This window comes from Artemia sp. Qi Xiang Cuo, chromosome 5, assembly GCF_049724085.1.
Source record: "Artemia sp. Qi Xiang Cuo chromosome 5, ASM4972408v1, whole genome shotgun sequence".
NCBI lineage: Eukaryota > Metazoa > Arthropoda > Branchiopoda > Anostraca > Artemiidae > Artemia > Artemia sp. Qi Xiang Cuo.
Genome location: NC_142798.1, coordinates 42,964,487 through 42,981,050, shown reverse-complemented (window position 1 = coordinate 42,981,050; position 16,564 = coordinate 42,964,487). Strand labels below are relative to the sequence as shown.

General features: G+C 35.8%; 2 protein-coding genes across 2 annotated transcripts in view; both read left to right on the top strand.

Moving 5' to 3' along the window:
- arr (low-density lipoprotein receptor-related protein 6) overlaps positions 1-16,564 on the top strand; it is a 144,859-nt gene that overhangs the window by 57,344 nt on the left and 70,951 nt on the right. The window lies entirely within an intron of this gene.
- Cyp4c3 (Cytochrome P450 4c3) lies at positions 5,246-6,866 on the top strand. The gene has a single exon (XM_089089618.1). The coding sequence runs from the start codon at positions 5,285-5,287 to the stop codon at positions 6,806-6,808; it is 1,524 nt and encodes a 507-aa protein (XP_088945744.1). The 5' UTR covers positions 5,246-5,284; the 3' UTR covers positions 6,809-6,866.

The window sequence follows — 16,564 nt, the reverse complement described above, 5'->3', positions numbered from 1 at the left end:
AGAAAGAAAAGAGGGTGAGCCGGCAAGTGATTAGCTACTGTCCCATCTCACAGGTATGACATATGACTTGACTGATTGACGGATACAGGATTTCTAAAAGAGGAATTTGGATTAAATTTTAGCAACACGGAAATTTCCAGTGCTAACTTCTGATCAACGCTGCAACAGGGAAATAGCCGGAATTTCATAAATAGTGGGAGAGGGATCTGCAAAGTGGTGGGACTGTTTGAAATTTCCAACAAAATATCTTACCACAAAGCGGCAACCTAGTAGTTTTAGCACAGATTATCTATTAGGTTTCACAATAATCAGTGGTTTAAGATAGTAGTATTGCGCCATGGAGCGTCAAAACTTTTTCTTCTTGGTAATATTTGCTTGGACCTTTCCTCTTTTATGCTTTTTTTTGCCATAAAAATGTCCTTCGGAGTTTGATGTAGGGCCTTTGTTTTTCTTCTAATAACTGCTAGAATATCCCTATCCAAGGAAATACCAAACGTCTGTTAAGAACTGTTTGTCGTGAAATTCTTTGTGAGTTTTCAGAAAATTGAAGGACATCAAAAGAATTGTATTTGTATCATAAGAAGAATATTAAGTAATGCTTGTTGTTATTATTGTTGTAAATCTTCTGCCACGAACTTGCAAATTACGTAAAACCTTTCCAGTTTCGGGTTACGTGCAAGTTTGATATACAACTTGAAATGTTTCAGAATTGTGTTAAGCTTATTTAAAATTATTTAATCATTCTAGTTACCAAGTTCATTGTCAGTTACTAATCAAACTTTGATTTGTCCAGGGCATGTTTGGAGGCAGAGGACGGGGGGGGGGTATGGCCCCTCACTAGATCCACCAATGGCCTTGCTTGCATAATTTGCTGTAGCTTAATTATTAAGCTTTAACATAGTAAAAGACTTTACCTGATACCAAAATAAATTATTTTAATCATGTGCATTTCTAGGATTTTCTTTTTTGGAGAAAGGGAGTGGGTTGAGTTTTTTTTATTCCCTACATTCAGTTCTCGTTTTACCTTTCTCGGCATAATTAGCTTTGCTTTCTAAGAAAATTGTCCTTGCTTAATAGAAATTAAACCAATATCAATAAACATATTTGGAAAAAGGAAGTGACTAAATTTGATTTAGCTGCGAGTCTGCATTCATACCGACCACATAATTTGCCTTTGAGAAAAAATTGATAAAACTATGGAACTGAAATATCAATGCGAAGCGCCAAACTTCCTAATGAAATGTTCATCACGGTATGGCATTGTTCAAACAAAACTTATTTTTACCTTGATTATCCTTATAAATTTATTCTTTGTTTTTCTTCCCATTTTTCTGGCAACCATTAGTTTAATTCATCTTAATAGTGAAAGTTAATTACGAAAAACAATTATGGGAATTTCTAAAAAGAGCCTGAAACCCAGTGGGACCAATGACGAAGGGTATATGCCCCCTATTTTCTAAAATTACCTTTTGTTGGTAAAACGGATATTGAAAATATGTTTTTTTTTGTTTATTTTCATTGAAAATTCGGAAAAAGAAACTAAGTTGTCTCCTCCCCCCCGCCCAAAACTCGTTATTTGGCACCACTGATTAGACCCCTTGAAAATGTTGGTTGAACGAAATGAAACATGCACCATTGGAATCATGATGGTTGGGCACCCTTTATTCGAGAATTAAGGCCATCTTCCTTGAAAAACAAGGACAATCACTTTTTGCGTGGGAAGCACTGATGTATCCCTTTTCACTTCTTTTTTTTTCGTCCTAAGGGTTGTCGTATTGAGCCAGTGCTTTGTAAATTAGTAGAGGGCTCATTTAAAGGAAAATCGCAATACCAAGTGCTCTTTTTATGTAACAAAAGAGATCGTGCCACAGCAAAGTGGGGTTTTTGCTATTTTGTGCAACAAAACATAAATATTTACCAAAAGAGAGTCGAAATTCCAGAAAACGGAATTCTAAGATTACAATCCATTTTTCATGGTCTAAAACCCTAAACAGGTAATTTTTTACCCCCATCTTGAAAAATACAGTAAAGTGTTGTTTTCCGCCGTTGATGCCATTATTGCTCTTGGGCAAAACGTTTTACTTATAAAACTTTTTTTTGCCTTTATTATTCTTGTAAATTCATTCTTTGTTTTTCTAGTCATTCTTAAACCAATGTTATCTTTACCTTTGCATTATTACAGTCATGCCAATTATTTTTCTTTGTCATACGTGTGCCTACCCATGGAAAAATCTAATGTCGCTTATGTTTATGCTTGTTTATATGTTCTCCAGAGCAGTTGCAACTCGGTCCGGCTTTGTCTTTGGTTAAGATAGGGAATGATTCTACTGTTTATATCTATACAGTGCCCTGAGGCCCCCGGGGGCTTACATCATTAAACACATAATTACTAAACCTTTCAACAATGCTGGAAAAAAAAAAATAGATGTTTCAAAAATTAGTTTGGATGTTTGTTTTTTGGAAATGATGGGCAGGGGGGGGGGGGGTGTGTGGTTATACCCCCGGGGCATAACATACAACCCTTGACCCCAGGCTCTGGTGGTCTGTAACAACCCCAAAAGCCTTTTTGTATTATCTTTGGACTATTTTCAATAAAATGACTATCTCAAAATTTCTATCGCATGCATTTTAGGACAACACGACGTGTGGGGGGGGAGTAGCTGCCCTCCGATCACTTTGACTCTCAAAAAGGGCACTAAAACTTTTGATTAACAATCCAATGAGGCCCCTGCGAAGTATATAAGACCACTCTTTCTATAAAAACCTTATATGCTCCCAGGGCATAACTTATAGCCCATGCCCTGAGGGCTGTGGGGTGTTTGTCATCCTCAAAGACATAATTTCTGGACCCTTCAACTACGCTCAACAAAATTTCTCAAACTTTTGATGTGTTTAGGGAATGATGGGCGTTGGGGGGGGGGCCGTCAAATTACCTCTGACTCTTAAAGAAGGCACTATAACTTCAAATTTCAAATCAAATGAGCCCCAACTGAAGCTTATACGACCAGCCATTCCATAAAAACCTTATATGCCCCCAGGGCAAAAGTTACAACCCTTGCCCCAGGCCTCTGGGGGGTTTTGCCAACCCTAGAGACATTGTTATATTTCTTTTGTACTCTTGAACAAGATGGTTATCTCTCAATTTCAATCAAATGCGTTTGGTGAAAAGAAGGGTAGTTGGGGGGGGGGGGTCTATTTGCCCTCCCTCACTTTTGACTCTTAAAAGGGAACTAGGACTTCTACTGTTTATATCTATACAGTGCCCTGAGGCCTCCGGGGGTTGACATCATTAAACGCATAATTACTAAACCTTTCAACAATGCTGGAAAAAAAATAGATGTTTCAAAACTTAGTTTGGATGTTTGTTTTTTAGAAATGATGGGCGTGGGGGGGGATGGTTCGGTTATACCCCCGGGGCATAACATACAACCCTTGACCCCAGGCTCTGGTGGTCTGTAACAACCCCAAAAGCCTTTTTGTATTAACTTTGGACTATTTTCAATAAAATGACTATCTCAAAATTTCTATCGGATGCATTTTAGGACAACACGACGTGTGGGGGGGGGGAGTAGCTGCCCTCCGATCACTTTGACTCTCAAAAAGGGCACTAAAACTTTTGATTAACAATCCAATGAGGCCCCTGCGAAGTATATAAGACCAGCCTTTCTATAAAAACCTTATATGCTCCCAGGGCATAACTTATAGCCCATGCCCTGAGGGCTGTGGGGTGGTTGTCATCCTCAAAGACATAATTTCTGGAACCTTCAACTACGCTCAACAAAATTTATATCTCAAACTTTTGATGTGTTTCGGGAATGATGGGCGTTGGGGGGGGGGGCTCTCAAATCACCTTTGACTTTTAAAAAGGGCACTATAACTTCAAATTTAAAATCAAATGAGCCCGAATCGAAGTTTATACAACCACCCATTGCATAAAAACCTTATATGCCCCCAGGGCATAACTTACAACCCTTGCCCCAGGGCTCTGGGGGTTTTGCCAACCTTAGACGCATTGTTATATGTTCTTTGGACTATTTTGAACGAAATGCCTATCTTGCAATTTCAATCAGATGCGTTTGGTGAAAATAAGGGTAGTTAAGGGGGGGGGGGTATATTTGCCCTCCCACACTTTTGACTCTTAAAAGGGAACTAGGACTTCCAATTTTTAACCAAATGGGACTCCTGTAAAATTTATGCAACCATCCTTTCCATAAAAACCTTAAATGTCCCTGAAGCATAACTTACAACCCTTCCCCCCCCCGGCTCTGGGGGTTTCTTTCAACCGCAAAAGTCTTATTATATGATCTTTGGACTATTTTGAATAAAATGGCTATCTCAAAATTTCGATTGGATGCATTTCAGGAAAATACGACGTCTGTGTGTGTGTGGGGGGGGGGGGGGTAGTTGCCCACCGATCACCGTTACTCTTAAAAAGGGCACTACAACTTGTGATTAACAATCCAGTGAGTCTTCTCTGAAGCTTATACGACCACCCTTTCTGTAAAAACCTTGTATGTCCCTAGGGCATACCTTACACCCCTTGCCCGGCGGGGTCGGGGGGGTCGTCCTCAAAGACATAATTTCCAGACCTTTCAATTACGTTGAACAAAATGGCTATGTCAAAATTTTTATTGGATGTGCTTGGGAAATGGTTGGCGTAGGAGGGGGATTGATTGCCCTCCAACCTCTTTTGACTGTTATAAAGGACACTAGTTCTTTTAATTTCCAATTAAATGAGGCCTTTTCTAAGTTTCTACGACAACTCCTTCTATACGAAGTGACCTGGTCTAAAACAAACAAACAAAAATGAAATAATAATAATACTAAATAATACCATGTGTCAACATCGTTCTTTACTTAGGCAGCGTAATTCGGTTTCTATTTGGGACTGAGGCCCCCTCCTGTTGATTGTTCTAGGGGTTGCTTAGGCCAATGAACCCTTCTTCCTTGAGATTGTGCATATTCTGTTTAGTCGAGTGCTTTATCTTTAAACTGAGAAAAGAGCATTCTTTACAAACAATAGAAAATGGACTCTTGAATCTAATAAGGCATCTATGAAAATTTAATAACGCCCACTTCAAGAACCATGGTGATTGGCCAGTGATTTTTCATGTTGAGTTCAATCCAAACGCGTAACTTAAATTTGATAACGGTATTTTTTTCTTTTTTCTCCTTCGCCAGTGATAAAAATAACAACGTAATTTTAATCAATAGGTCTCCGGAACACTATATGATCAATTTTTCGTTGATTTTTCTTTAGTGTTGTTCTGTGCATGTGAGAGAAATGTTGTCTATAGAGAGTGTTACACTTTTTCTGCCTGCAATACTGGCTGTAGTAACATGTGTACTGACTTTTATCTTTATTCGTCGAAACGCAACTAAACAGTTGAATGATTTGCCTGGACCTAAGCCTATTCCCTTTTTCGGAAATGCTTTAGACTTGTTTGTCCCTTCAGAACAAAGACTTCCTGTAATAAAAAATTGGCACAAAGAATTTTCTAGTTATCCTTTTATGAGGCTTTGGATTGGAAATCGACCGAACATTTTTGTGACCCGTGCATCTGCTGCTGAAGTTATTTTAAGAAGTAGCAAGCACATTGAAAAAGCATATGAATATAGTTTTCTTCATCCCTGGCTTGGCACAGGGCTTCTCACCAGCACAGGTAGTAAATGGCATAGCCGTCGAAAACTTCTTACACCTGCTTTTCATTTTAAGATTCTTGATGATTTTTTGCAAGTTTTTAATGAACAGTCAAAGATTTTCCAATCAAAGGTCTTAAAAGCGAACGGAATGTCTCCCGATGGTTTCAATATTTTCCCTTATATAACGCGGTGTGCTCTTGATGCCATTTGTGATGCTGCAATGGGTCGTCATGTTAATGCTCAAGAAGAGGCAGATTCTGAATACGTTAAAGCAGTTTATGAAATAGGTGCAATTGTACAAAACCGACAACTTTACCCTTGGCTTCAACCGAACATAATTTTCAAGTGGCTCCCCACTGGTTTCAGGCATAGACAATGTCTGAAAGTTTTGCACGGCTTCACAGAGAAAGTCATTGCAGAGAAGAAAATTGAATTTAAGGCAAGGTATGAAAATGGTATAGATAAACCTGTCGAGAAAAAACGTCTTGCATTTCTAGATTTGCTTATTGAAGCTTCTGGTAATGGGAAGTACCTATCTGATTTTGATATAAGAGAAGAGGTTGATACTTTCATGTTTGAAGGGCATGATACCACAGCTGCTGGTATAGGGTGGTGTCTATTTTTTATCGGTCGTCATCCAGAGATCCAAGAGCGAGTTCACGAAGAATTGGATTCAATATTTGGAGATGACCCTGAACGAGATTTTACAATGACAGACTTAACAGATTTAAAGTATCTAGAATGTTGTATTAAAGAGGCCCAAAGACTTTCCCCCAGTGTTCCAATATTTTCTCGCCATGCTACTGAAGATATAGAGATGGATGGTTTTATTGTCCCTAAAGGGTCTGCAGTATCAATTGTCCCATTTCTTATGCATAGAGATCCTACCTATTTTAAAGACCCTGAACGCTTCGATCCCGATCGTTTTTTACCCGAGAATTCAGTGGGGAGACATCCATATGCATATATCCCTTTTAGTGCAGGTCCTAGAAACTGCATAGGACAAAAGTTTGCGATGATGGAAGAAAAAGTGGTTGTTGGCAGCATTTTAAGAAAATTCAAAATCATGAGTTTAGAAAAATTTGAAAATATTCCGGTGTTAATTGAGCTTGTAACAAGACCGAAGTGTGGTTTTAAAGTTAGGTTGTCTCCGAGATATATATAAGTCATCTTGTTTTTTGTTCTGTTTTTTAGTGCTTCGTGAAATACAATTTTGTACGTATCTTAAATCCTTTTTTTATTCTATTTTAAATAATAGGAGATCTCGAGTTACAGGTTCCCTTCGTAGTATGGAAGCCCCTCACTTTGATGTGGATTCGAGATAAGTCTCATAATAGGATTAACTATAAAAAAAAATCCTATGAAAGTAAAGAGCGAAGTAAAAGCTTAAAACGAACAAAATATATTGCTTTGCAGATTTCGGAAACGAACAAAATATATTGCTTTGCAGATTTCGGAAACGAACAAAATATATTGCTTTGCAGATTTCGGAAGATATATCTGCAAAGTTAGCACAAATAAACTGGCTCATGATATTTTCTTTTTGTAGAACTCGGAAATCTAGCGCTGTATTGACAACACAAAACCAATGCAAAAATACCTGTATTTTCTCTTAGGAGCAGAAAAGTCCACCATCAGTCTATAGAAAATAACAGACTAATTTATAAGACTCTCAATGGTCATATCGGCCATGATATCGACAAATTTGATAAAATAATTTTAATTTCCTGAAACACTCAAGCAAGCTCAGTTTTCAGTAAAGCGCTAGTTTATCTAATTTAAAGCGTAAATATGACGAGTCAGCTTATTTGAGCTAGTTCTGTAGGTCAAAATCAACTCTGGTTCTATTCGCTGAACAGTCTCAACAACAACGTTGCTGAACGGAAGAGCCAAAGGCCATTAGACAGGTTCTAAAATATCACTGACTGCACATGATGAATGAAAATTGAAGAAAGAAAAAACATGAAGAAATAAATGTTTTTTTCTAATAATAAACTATTGGATCAGCATTTTGATATGACCAAACGACAGTGGTGTCAATTCAGGAAATTTAAGGGGGCAAAAATCCATTTTTTAATATCTTGTTCGGGGAGGAGGATAAGTTTGTCTTGTTTCTCTTTTTTTTTAATGAAATTCCTTCAAAGCTATCTTTCAAATCTGGGAGTGGGAATAGGCCCCCCCCCCAGACACACATTGATTAGTGCCACTGCCAAAAGGATATCTATGGAACCATTCTTCTATATCAACATGTATTCATAATGTTGATTGGTGTACACATTTTCAAAAATCTGATTTTCCGTGAAAATTCACTCAGGCTGCATCAATCTTTGTTAAATAACATCCTGGCTAGCTAAAAATCTTCAAGATAAGGCAATAGAGCTCTATTGCTCAGATTCCTGGCAAATTTTCAAAAATGAATTCTTCGAAGTTGAATCTTGTTCGTATTTCGACAGGGTTGGTATAATATAATTTTTTTCCCCAGACTAAAAATTTTGAAGTATGAATCATCAGGGGAAATCTCTAGATTTCTCAGTTATCCATGGACAACCCCAAGCAATGCCCAAAAAACCCGCAAAATGATAATTCTTTTGAGGTGCAAATGTTGCTTTCTTTCATGCATCAGAGGCATAGCAAAGAGCCGTATGGCTTCAATGTATTTTATTAAATTATAAATTATTTTCCCTAGGGCTTCTTAATATCGAGGGGCTGGTCGTATGAACGTTAGAGTGATTTATTCAGTTTGAAATTGAAACTTTGATTGCCTTTTTTAAGAGTCACAAGGAGCTGGAGGCCCACCCACCTACCCCCTCCCCGCCACGTCCCCCCCGAGACCCATCACAGCCCTTGGTGTGAGTTATAAAAGCTAAGCAAGATGCGCATTGTTTACATGTAAGGTTGTTAGTTTTTTTTGGTGGGGAAAAGGCGGCATGTGTGATAATGGGTCTCCAAAAAGGCTTGGGTAATCACCCAAAAGGTGAAACTTTAAGGAAATTTGAGAGTCAAAGAAATTCAAGACATAGTAAATGCAGCATTGTTGTAAAAAGGGCTTATAAGCAATATCTAAGGACCGGCTGAACATATTTAGTTGAAACTTTCAAGGCATGCTCAGGGGACATTGAAGAGCGGTCGTAGGGCAACCAGCCACCATGTCCATTTTGGATGCATCCTCAATACTGACAGAAATCTTGAAAATATACGTTGTTCAAAATAGTTAAAAGGTCTAACAATTATGCCTCAGGGGATCCCATCTCCCCCACAGCCCCCGGGGTAAGGAATGTTTGACAGTTTTTTACATGCGGGATTTATCATTTGGAAAATAGGGAATATTTAATCCGTTTGCTAGAAAAGAGTTCGGGTATTGAGGTGGAATTTTGGGAGAATGTTGAGGTCTATGATGAACTAAATCAAAAGACACTATGTGTATCCCGGTCATCTAACAAGCATTTCTGCGATGTCTTAGGAACGGGTAAGGGTATTAGCTTGAATCTTTCTGGACCATTACTGCTGCTACTGTGACTGCAACTGCGACTACTTGCAACTACTACTACGACTACTTGCAGTTGCTGCTACGACTACTTGTGACGGCGACTACTTGTAACTTTGCCTACTTCCGGCCTCGACTACGACTATTTGCGACTAAGACTACTCGCGACTGTCACTGCAACTACTTGTGCAATATCTTAGGAGCGGCTTAGCGTATGAACTTGAAACTCTCAGGGCATGTTCAGGGGGGGGGATTATCGAAAATGATCGGAGGGTAGCCAGTCCTTCCCCCATTGGCTCTATTTAGATGCCCTCTTCCCAACATTTATCGGCATTTTGACAGGTATTTTGTTTGAAATTATAAAAAAGATGTAATAAATAGTCTCCGGGAACACTACGCCCCCTACAGGTCCTGGAGCAAGGATTGTAAATTCTGCAATTTGTGTATTGTTTATATACAGGATTCATCATTGGGAAAAAAGGTAATGTTGGCTTTTGGGTGTGTCTGAAATGGCAAAGGGTATTAAGGTGAAACTTTGGGGAATGTTAAGGAGTATGTTGTACTAAATCAAAAGACACTTTGTGTCTTTATTTTTCTTACTCTTTGCCGACTCAGTTTCACAGGTTGAGATGTTAAGGGTAAGTGTCCAGGGTAAATCTTTACCGGGATTGAATTGTCTAGAGGATTTTTCATGGGGAGGCGGGATTTTTCCATGGAGGTAGAGCCGTATTTCCCGGCATTATTTAAAAAACCATCAGAAATTAAATTAAAAAAACAAGTCTTTTCGACTGAAAGTAAGGAGCAATATTAAAACTTAAAACGAACAGAAATTATTTAGTATATGAGGAAGGCTACCCCTTACTCAACCCTCGCTCGTTACGCTAAAGTTTTCTAGTGATTTAAAAAGCATCCTATTCCACTTAAACGGTCCTTTTGTTTCAGTAGTTCTTTTTAAAGAGTTAAGAAAAAAGACCAAACTTTAGCGTAAGAGAGCGAAGGTCGAGGATGGGGCAACCCCCTTTTTTACGGAATAATTTCTTTTTGTTTTAAGTTTTAATGATGTTCCTTACTTTCAATGAAAAAAGTGTTTGTTTTTTTATTTAGTTTTTGCACAAAAACTCATTTATAAATATAATAGTTTATAGGCTATAAGTAAAAACAACTCAGAATGAATCTTTTTTCTCCCGAGACGAACAGTTTTTTTTATTATGGCATCTGATTACGATCCTACAATTTCCAATAACAATGGTTTTTTTTTTTAAAGGATAATGTTATACTGGTTCTTTAAAAGTCAGTTTTTTTAACGTTATCTAAACGGGCTAGCAACCATGTTTACGATTAAATAACAAGTTATTAATTATGCATGCTTATGGAAAACCAGATTTGGTGTTCATAGATTAAAGCAAATATTGCACTGTCTTGTTAAATATTTGGTTAATGATTTTTGTGACATGTTGTTTCTATTTTTATCTAATAGTTTTGTGTTCAAATTAAGAACTAAGTCAATAAAGTCAAATTGATTAAATACAGTTATCAGAATTATACCTTCTTTTTTTTAAGTTAATATCCAACCTATTTCTTAATACGGCTCGATCAAGTACCCCCAGTAGGAGTAGTAGGCACTCTGTAAAGAATAATTGAAAACGATGTCATTATTACGGTATTAATTGGTGGTACATTTTTTTCAAAGTTTCATTTGATGCCATGGAAATTGGCTTGGTTAAAAGTGATGCGGTGTGGCAACTCCTAATTGAAGAAAGTTAATGTCATTGCTGCAAATGAGTTTGAAAAGATTGTTATCCTTAAGGAAGGCTTGTTTGCTGGGTATTCAAACAAAAACAACGTCGTTTAAGGCATGTTTCACTGAAATATCATCTTAGTCTTCAAGCCGTGACATTACATGTTTCGACCTCAGGAAGGGTCAATTTTGAGGGGGGGACAACTTCAAAAATAATCTCGATATTCTGAGGGTCACGGGCCAAAACGCCCCCTTCCCTTTCGCGGGTCCATTTTTAACTGTTAATATAATTTATAACATTTAATAATCAATTATAGAGGTGAGTTAAGCAACTATTACGGCATTCCTACCTTTGTATGTAAAAAAAGAAACTAGGTACTTGTCGGTTATTGGAAACACAGCCAAGAAGTGAAGTTAGGTTAATCCTAATGAAATATTACAAAACATGATGACAAAATAATACTTATGAAACAAAATTATGGAAACCTAACATAACCTAATCATTACCATTTAATTTTTCAACGGAAAAATATCTTGTTACCCAAGCAAGTGACGGTGATTTTTTTTTTTTTTAACCCCAAAAAAACGACTAGGACACTTCCCACTAAGTTTAGTTAAGATCTAACCAACTATTCTGGTAGGCCGTGTGCAAAAAACAAACAAAATCGGTAGCATCTTTCCCGCAAAGCCCATAGGGGATATGGAAGTAGAATGTATCTATGGAATTCTACGACAGCTATAGGAAAACATTTCTATAGAAGCTCTACACCTTTTCAAAGAGAGTGAGTACTCCCCTCACATGGCCTTATACTTCTACGAGACGTATAGGAATTACTATGCTATTCTAAGGGTTTATGTTCCCTCCCATGCTATTCTATGGCCTTATGTTCCTTCCTGTGTTATTCTATGGGACCTCTACACGTGATTAAACATGTTTTGAAACTACATGCTATTTGCTTGCCTTTCCTTGGTACCTTCCCAAACGAGCGGGGATTCCCCACCGGTTCCTACACATTGCAAAAAAGTGAGCAGTATGAGCGGGGATTCCCCACTGGTTCCTACACATTGCAAAAAAAAGCGAGCAGTATGAGCGGGGATTCCCCACACAAGTTTGTTTCAACTCCAAGTTTTTCAATCAGAGTGGTTTTTCAGGCAACATCCGTTTTTTATGGGTCCAATCAGAGACAGCGGAGGTTTCTCAATATACGGTAAGTTGTGTGGTGATTGGTTACAAATAAAAGGAGTGATTTTTTATTCGTCCTTGAGATTTTGTGTTACAGCTTGACATGCTTATTTTTTAATTTAATTGGGATGAAAATTCAAAGTCTAGCATAAAGAGCAAGGTATTTTGGAGGGGACAGCTCGCTTCATATACGGGATAATTTCTATTCGTCTTAGTTTTTAACGATGCTCCTTATTTATAGTTGAAAATGCTTATTTTTTAATTTAATTGGGATGAAAATACAAAGTCTAGCATAAAGAGCAAGGTATTTCGGAGGGGGCAGCTCGCTTCATATACCGGATAATTTAGATTCGTCTTAGTTTTTAATGATGCTCCTTATTTCTAGTTGAAAATGCGTATTTTTTAATTTTAGTGTGTTGAAAAGTCAAAGTCTAGCATACAGAGCAAGGTATTTAGGAGGGTGCGGTTCTCGAAATAGAGCATATAATTTGAATTGTGCTTAGATTGTAATTAAGATCCTTATTTCTATTTTAAATTGATTAATTTTTAATGTAATTTTGTTTAAAATTAAAATTCTATAATAAATAGAAAGGTATTTTGTAGGTTGCAGATAACTAATAAAAATGCTAATTTTCATTAGTAGTTTTTTTTAACTACTCTACGTATGTCCAGTTGAAAATTCTTATTTTTTAATTTTATTTGTTTTAAAAGTCAAAGTATATCATAAATATCAAGGTATTTATGACGGTGCATCTCACTTCATATACTGGATAATTGGCATTCGTCTTAGTTTTTACGTATTCTCATTATTTATAGTTTAAAATTATAATTAATTATATTAAAAAAATAAGAATTTAAAACTGTAAATTAGTAGCAAAATTAAAAAATAATATGAATAGAAATTATCCGGTATATGACGCGAGCTGCCCCCCTCCGAAAGACATTGCTATTAATGATAGACTTTTTATCATAATTAAATAAAAAAACAAGAATTGTAAACTTTAACTAAGGAGAATCTTAAAAATCTAAGACGATTTGAAATTATCCATTATCTGTAGTAATCTCCACACTCCGAAATACCCTGCTCTTTATTATAGACTTTGACTGGTCACCCAAATTAAATAAAAAAATAAGCATTTTCAACTGGAAATAAGGAGCATCATTAAAAACTAAGACAAATGCAAATTATCAAGTTTATGAAGCGAGCGGCCCCTTCCGAAAGACCTTTCTCATTATGCTTGACATTTAATTTTCAATCAAAATAAATTAAAAACTAATAATTTTCGACTATATATAAGGAGCATCATTAAAAACTAAGAAGACTGCAATTTATCCCATCTATGACGCGATATGCCCCATCCGAAATCCCTTGCTCTTTATACTAGACTTTGACTTTTCATCCCAATTAAATTAAAAAATAAGCATTTTCAACTGGAAATAAGGATCATCATAAAAAACAAAGAAGAATGAAAATTATCCCATACAGGACGCTAGCGGCCCCACCGAAATACCGTGCTATTTATGCTAGACTTTGACTTTTCAACAGAATTAAATTTAAAAAAAATTATTTTCAACTAGAAGTAAGGATCATCAATAAATAATAAGACGAAGAGAATTTATCCGGTCTATGAAGTGACATGCCCCCTACTAAATCCCTTGCTCTTTATGCTAGACTTAGATTTTTCATCCCAATTAAAGTAAAAAAATAAGCATTTTCAAATGGAAATAAGGAGCAACATAAAAAAATAAGACGAATAGAATTTATACGGTATATGAAGTGAGCTTCCCCCTACTAAATACCGTGCTCTTTATGCTAGACTTCGAATTTTCATCCCACTGAAACTAAAAAATAATCATATTCAACTGGAAATAAGGAGCATCATTAGAACCAAAGACGAATAGAAATTATACCGTCTATGAAGTGAGCTGCCCCCTCCTAAATACCCTGCTCTTTATGCTAGACTTTGACTTTTCATCCCAATTAAATTAAAAAATAAGCATTTTCAACTCAAAATAAGAAGCATCATTAAAAACTAAGACGAATAGCAATTATTCGGTATATTAATTGAACTGCACCCTCCTAAATACCGTGCTCTTTATTATAGACTTTGACTTTTTCATCCAAATTAAATTAAAAAATAATAATTTTTAAATAGAAATAAGGAGCATCATTAAAAACTAAGACGAATGCAAATTATCCCGTATATGAATAGATCTGCACCCTCCGAAATACCATGCTCTTTATGCTAGACTTTGACTTTTCATCCCAATTAAATTAAAAAATAATCATTTTCGACTAGAAATAAGGAGCATCATGAAAAACTATGACGAATAGAAATTATCAGGTATATGAAGTGAACTACACCCTCCGAAAGACCTTGCTCTGTATTATAGACTTTGACTTTTCATACAAAGAAAATTAAAAAATAATAATTTTCATATGGATATAAGGTGATTAATTAAAAACTAAGACGAATGAAAAATATACCGTATATGAAGAGAACTGCACCGTCCTAAATACCCTTCTCTTTATGCTCGACTTTGACTTTTCATACACATTACATTAAAAAAGAAGCATTTTGAAATGGAAATATGGATCATCATTAAAAACTAAGAAGACTACAAATTATCCAATATATGAAGCAATCGACACCCTCCTATATACTGTGCTCTTTATTCTAGACTATGACTTTTACTCCAAAGAAAATTAAACAACAAGAGTTTTCAACTGTATATAAGTAGCATAGTTAAAAACTAATACGCCTTCAACTTATAACTTATATGGAGTGAACGTCACCGTCCTAAAATACCTTGCTATTTATTATATACTTTGACTTTTCAACCAAATAAACTTAAAAAATAAGCATTTTCAAATAGACATGAGTAACATCAATAAAATATAACACGAATGCAAATTATCATGTATAGGAAGTGAGCTGCATCCTCCTAAATACCTTGCTCTTTATGCTAGACTTTGATTTTTCATCCAAATTAAATTAAAAAATAAGCATTTTCAACTAGAAATAAGGATCATCTTTAAAAAATAATACGAATAGAAATTATCCGGTATGTGCCCCCTCCGAAATACCTTCCTCTATATGCTAGACATTGACTTTTCATTCTCATTAAATGAAAAAATAAGCATTTTAAACTCGAAATAAGGAGCATCGTTAAAAACTAAGACGAATGGAAATTATCCCGTATATGAAGTGAGCTGCACCCTCAGAAATACCTTGCTCTTTGTGCTAGACTTTGACTTTTCACCCCAATTAAATTAAAAAATAAGTATTTTCAACTGGAAATAAGGAGCATCATTAAAAACTAAGACAAATGCAAATTATCCCATATGTGAAACGAGCTGCCCCCTCCTTAATACCGTGCTCTTTATTCTTGACTTTGACTTTTCATCCAAATTAAATTAAAAATAAGCAATTTAAACTTGTAATAAGGAGCATTGTTAAAAACTAAGACTAATGGAAATTATCCCGTTTATGAATCGAGCTGCCCCCTCAGAAATAATTTTCTATTTTTGCTAGAATTTTAATTTTCATCCGAATTAAATTAAAAAATAAGAATTTTCAAATAGACATAAGGAGCATCATTAAAAACTAAGACGACTGGAAATTATCCGATTTATGAAGCGAGCTGCCCCCTCCGAAAGACCTTGCTCTTTATAATAGACTTTGACTTTTCACCCCAATTAAATAGAAAAATAATCATTTTCAACTGTAAATAAGGAGAATCATTAAAAACGAAGACAAATGCAAATTATCCCGTATATGATGCGAGCGGCCCCTCCGAAATAACTTTCTCTTTATGCTAGACTGACTTTTCACACAAATTAAATTAAAAAATAAGCAATTTCAACTAGAAATAAGGATCATCATTAAAAAATAATACGAATAGAATTAATCAGGTATATGAAGAGAACTGCACCCTCCTAAGTACCCTGCTCTTTATGCTAGACTTTGACTTTTCATCCCAATTAAATTAAAAAATAAGCATTTTCAACTTGAAATAAGGAGTAACATCAAAAACTATGACGAATAGAAATTATAAGGTATATGAAGTGAAATGCACCCTCCTACATACCTTTCTCTTTATGCTAGACTTCGACATTTCATCCCAATTAAATTATAAAGTAAGCATTTTCATCTGGAAATAATGAACATCATCAAAAACTAAGACGAATTGAAAATATACCGTATATGAAGTGATCTGCACCCTCCTAAATACCATGCTCTTTATGCTAGACTTTGACTTTTTATCCCAATTAAATAAAAGAATAATCATTTTCAACTAAAAATAAGAAGAATCATTAAAAACTAAGACGAATAGAAATTATGCGGTATATGAAGTGAACTGCGCCCTCATAAAGACCTTGCTCTTTATGCTAGACTATCACTTTTCATACCAATTAAATTAAAAAATACGCATTTTTAACTAGAAATAAGGAGCATCATTAAAAACTAAGACGAATGCACATTATCCCGTATATGAATAGAGCTGCCCCCTC

Excerpts from the sequence above, each read along its gene's own strand:
- Cyp4c3 (XM_089089618.1), top strand. The coding sequence starts at position 5,285 with ATGTTGTCTATAGAGAGTGTTACACTTTTTCTGCCTGCAATACTGGCT.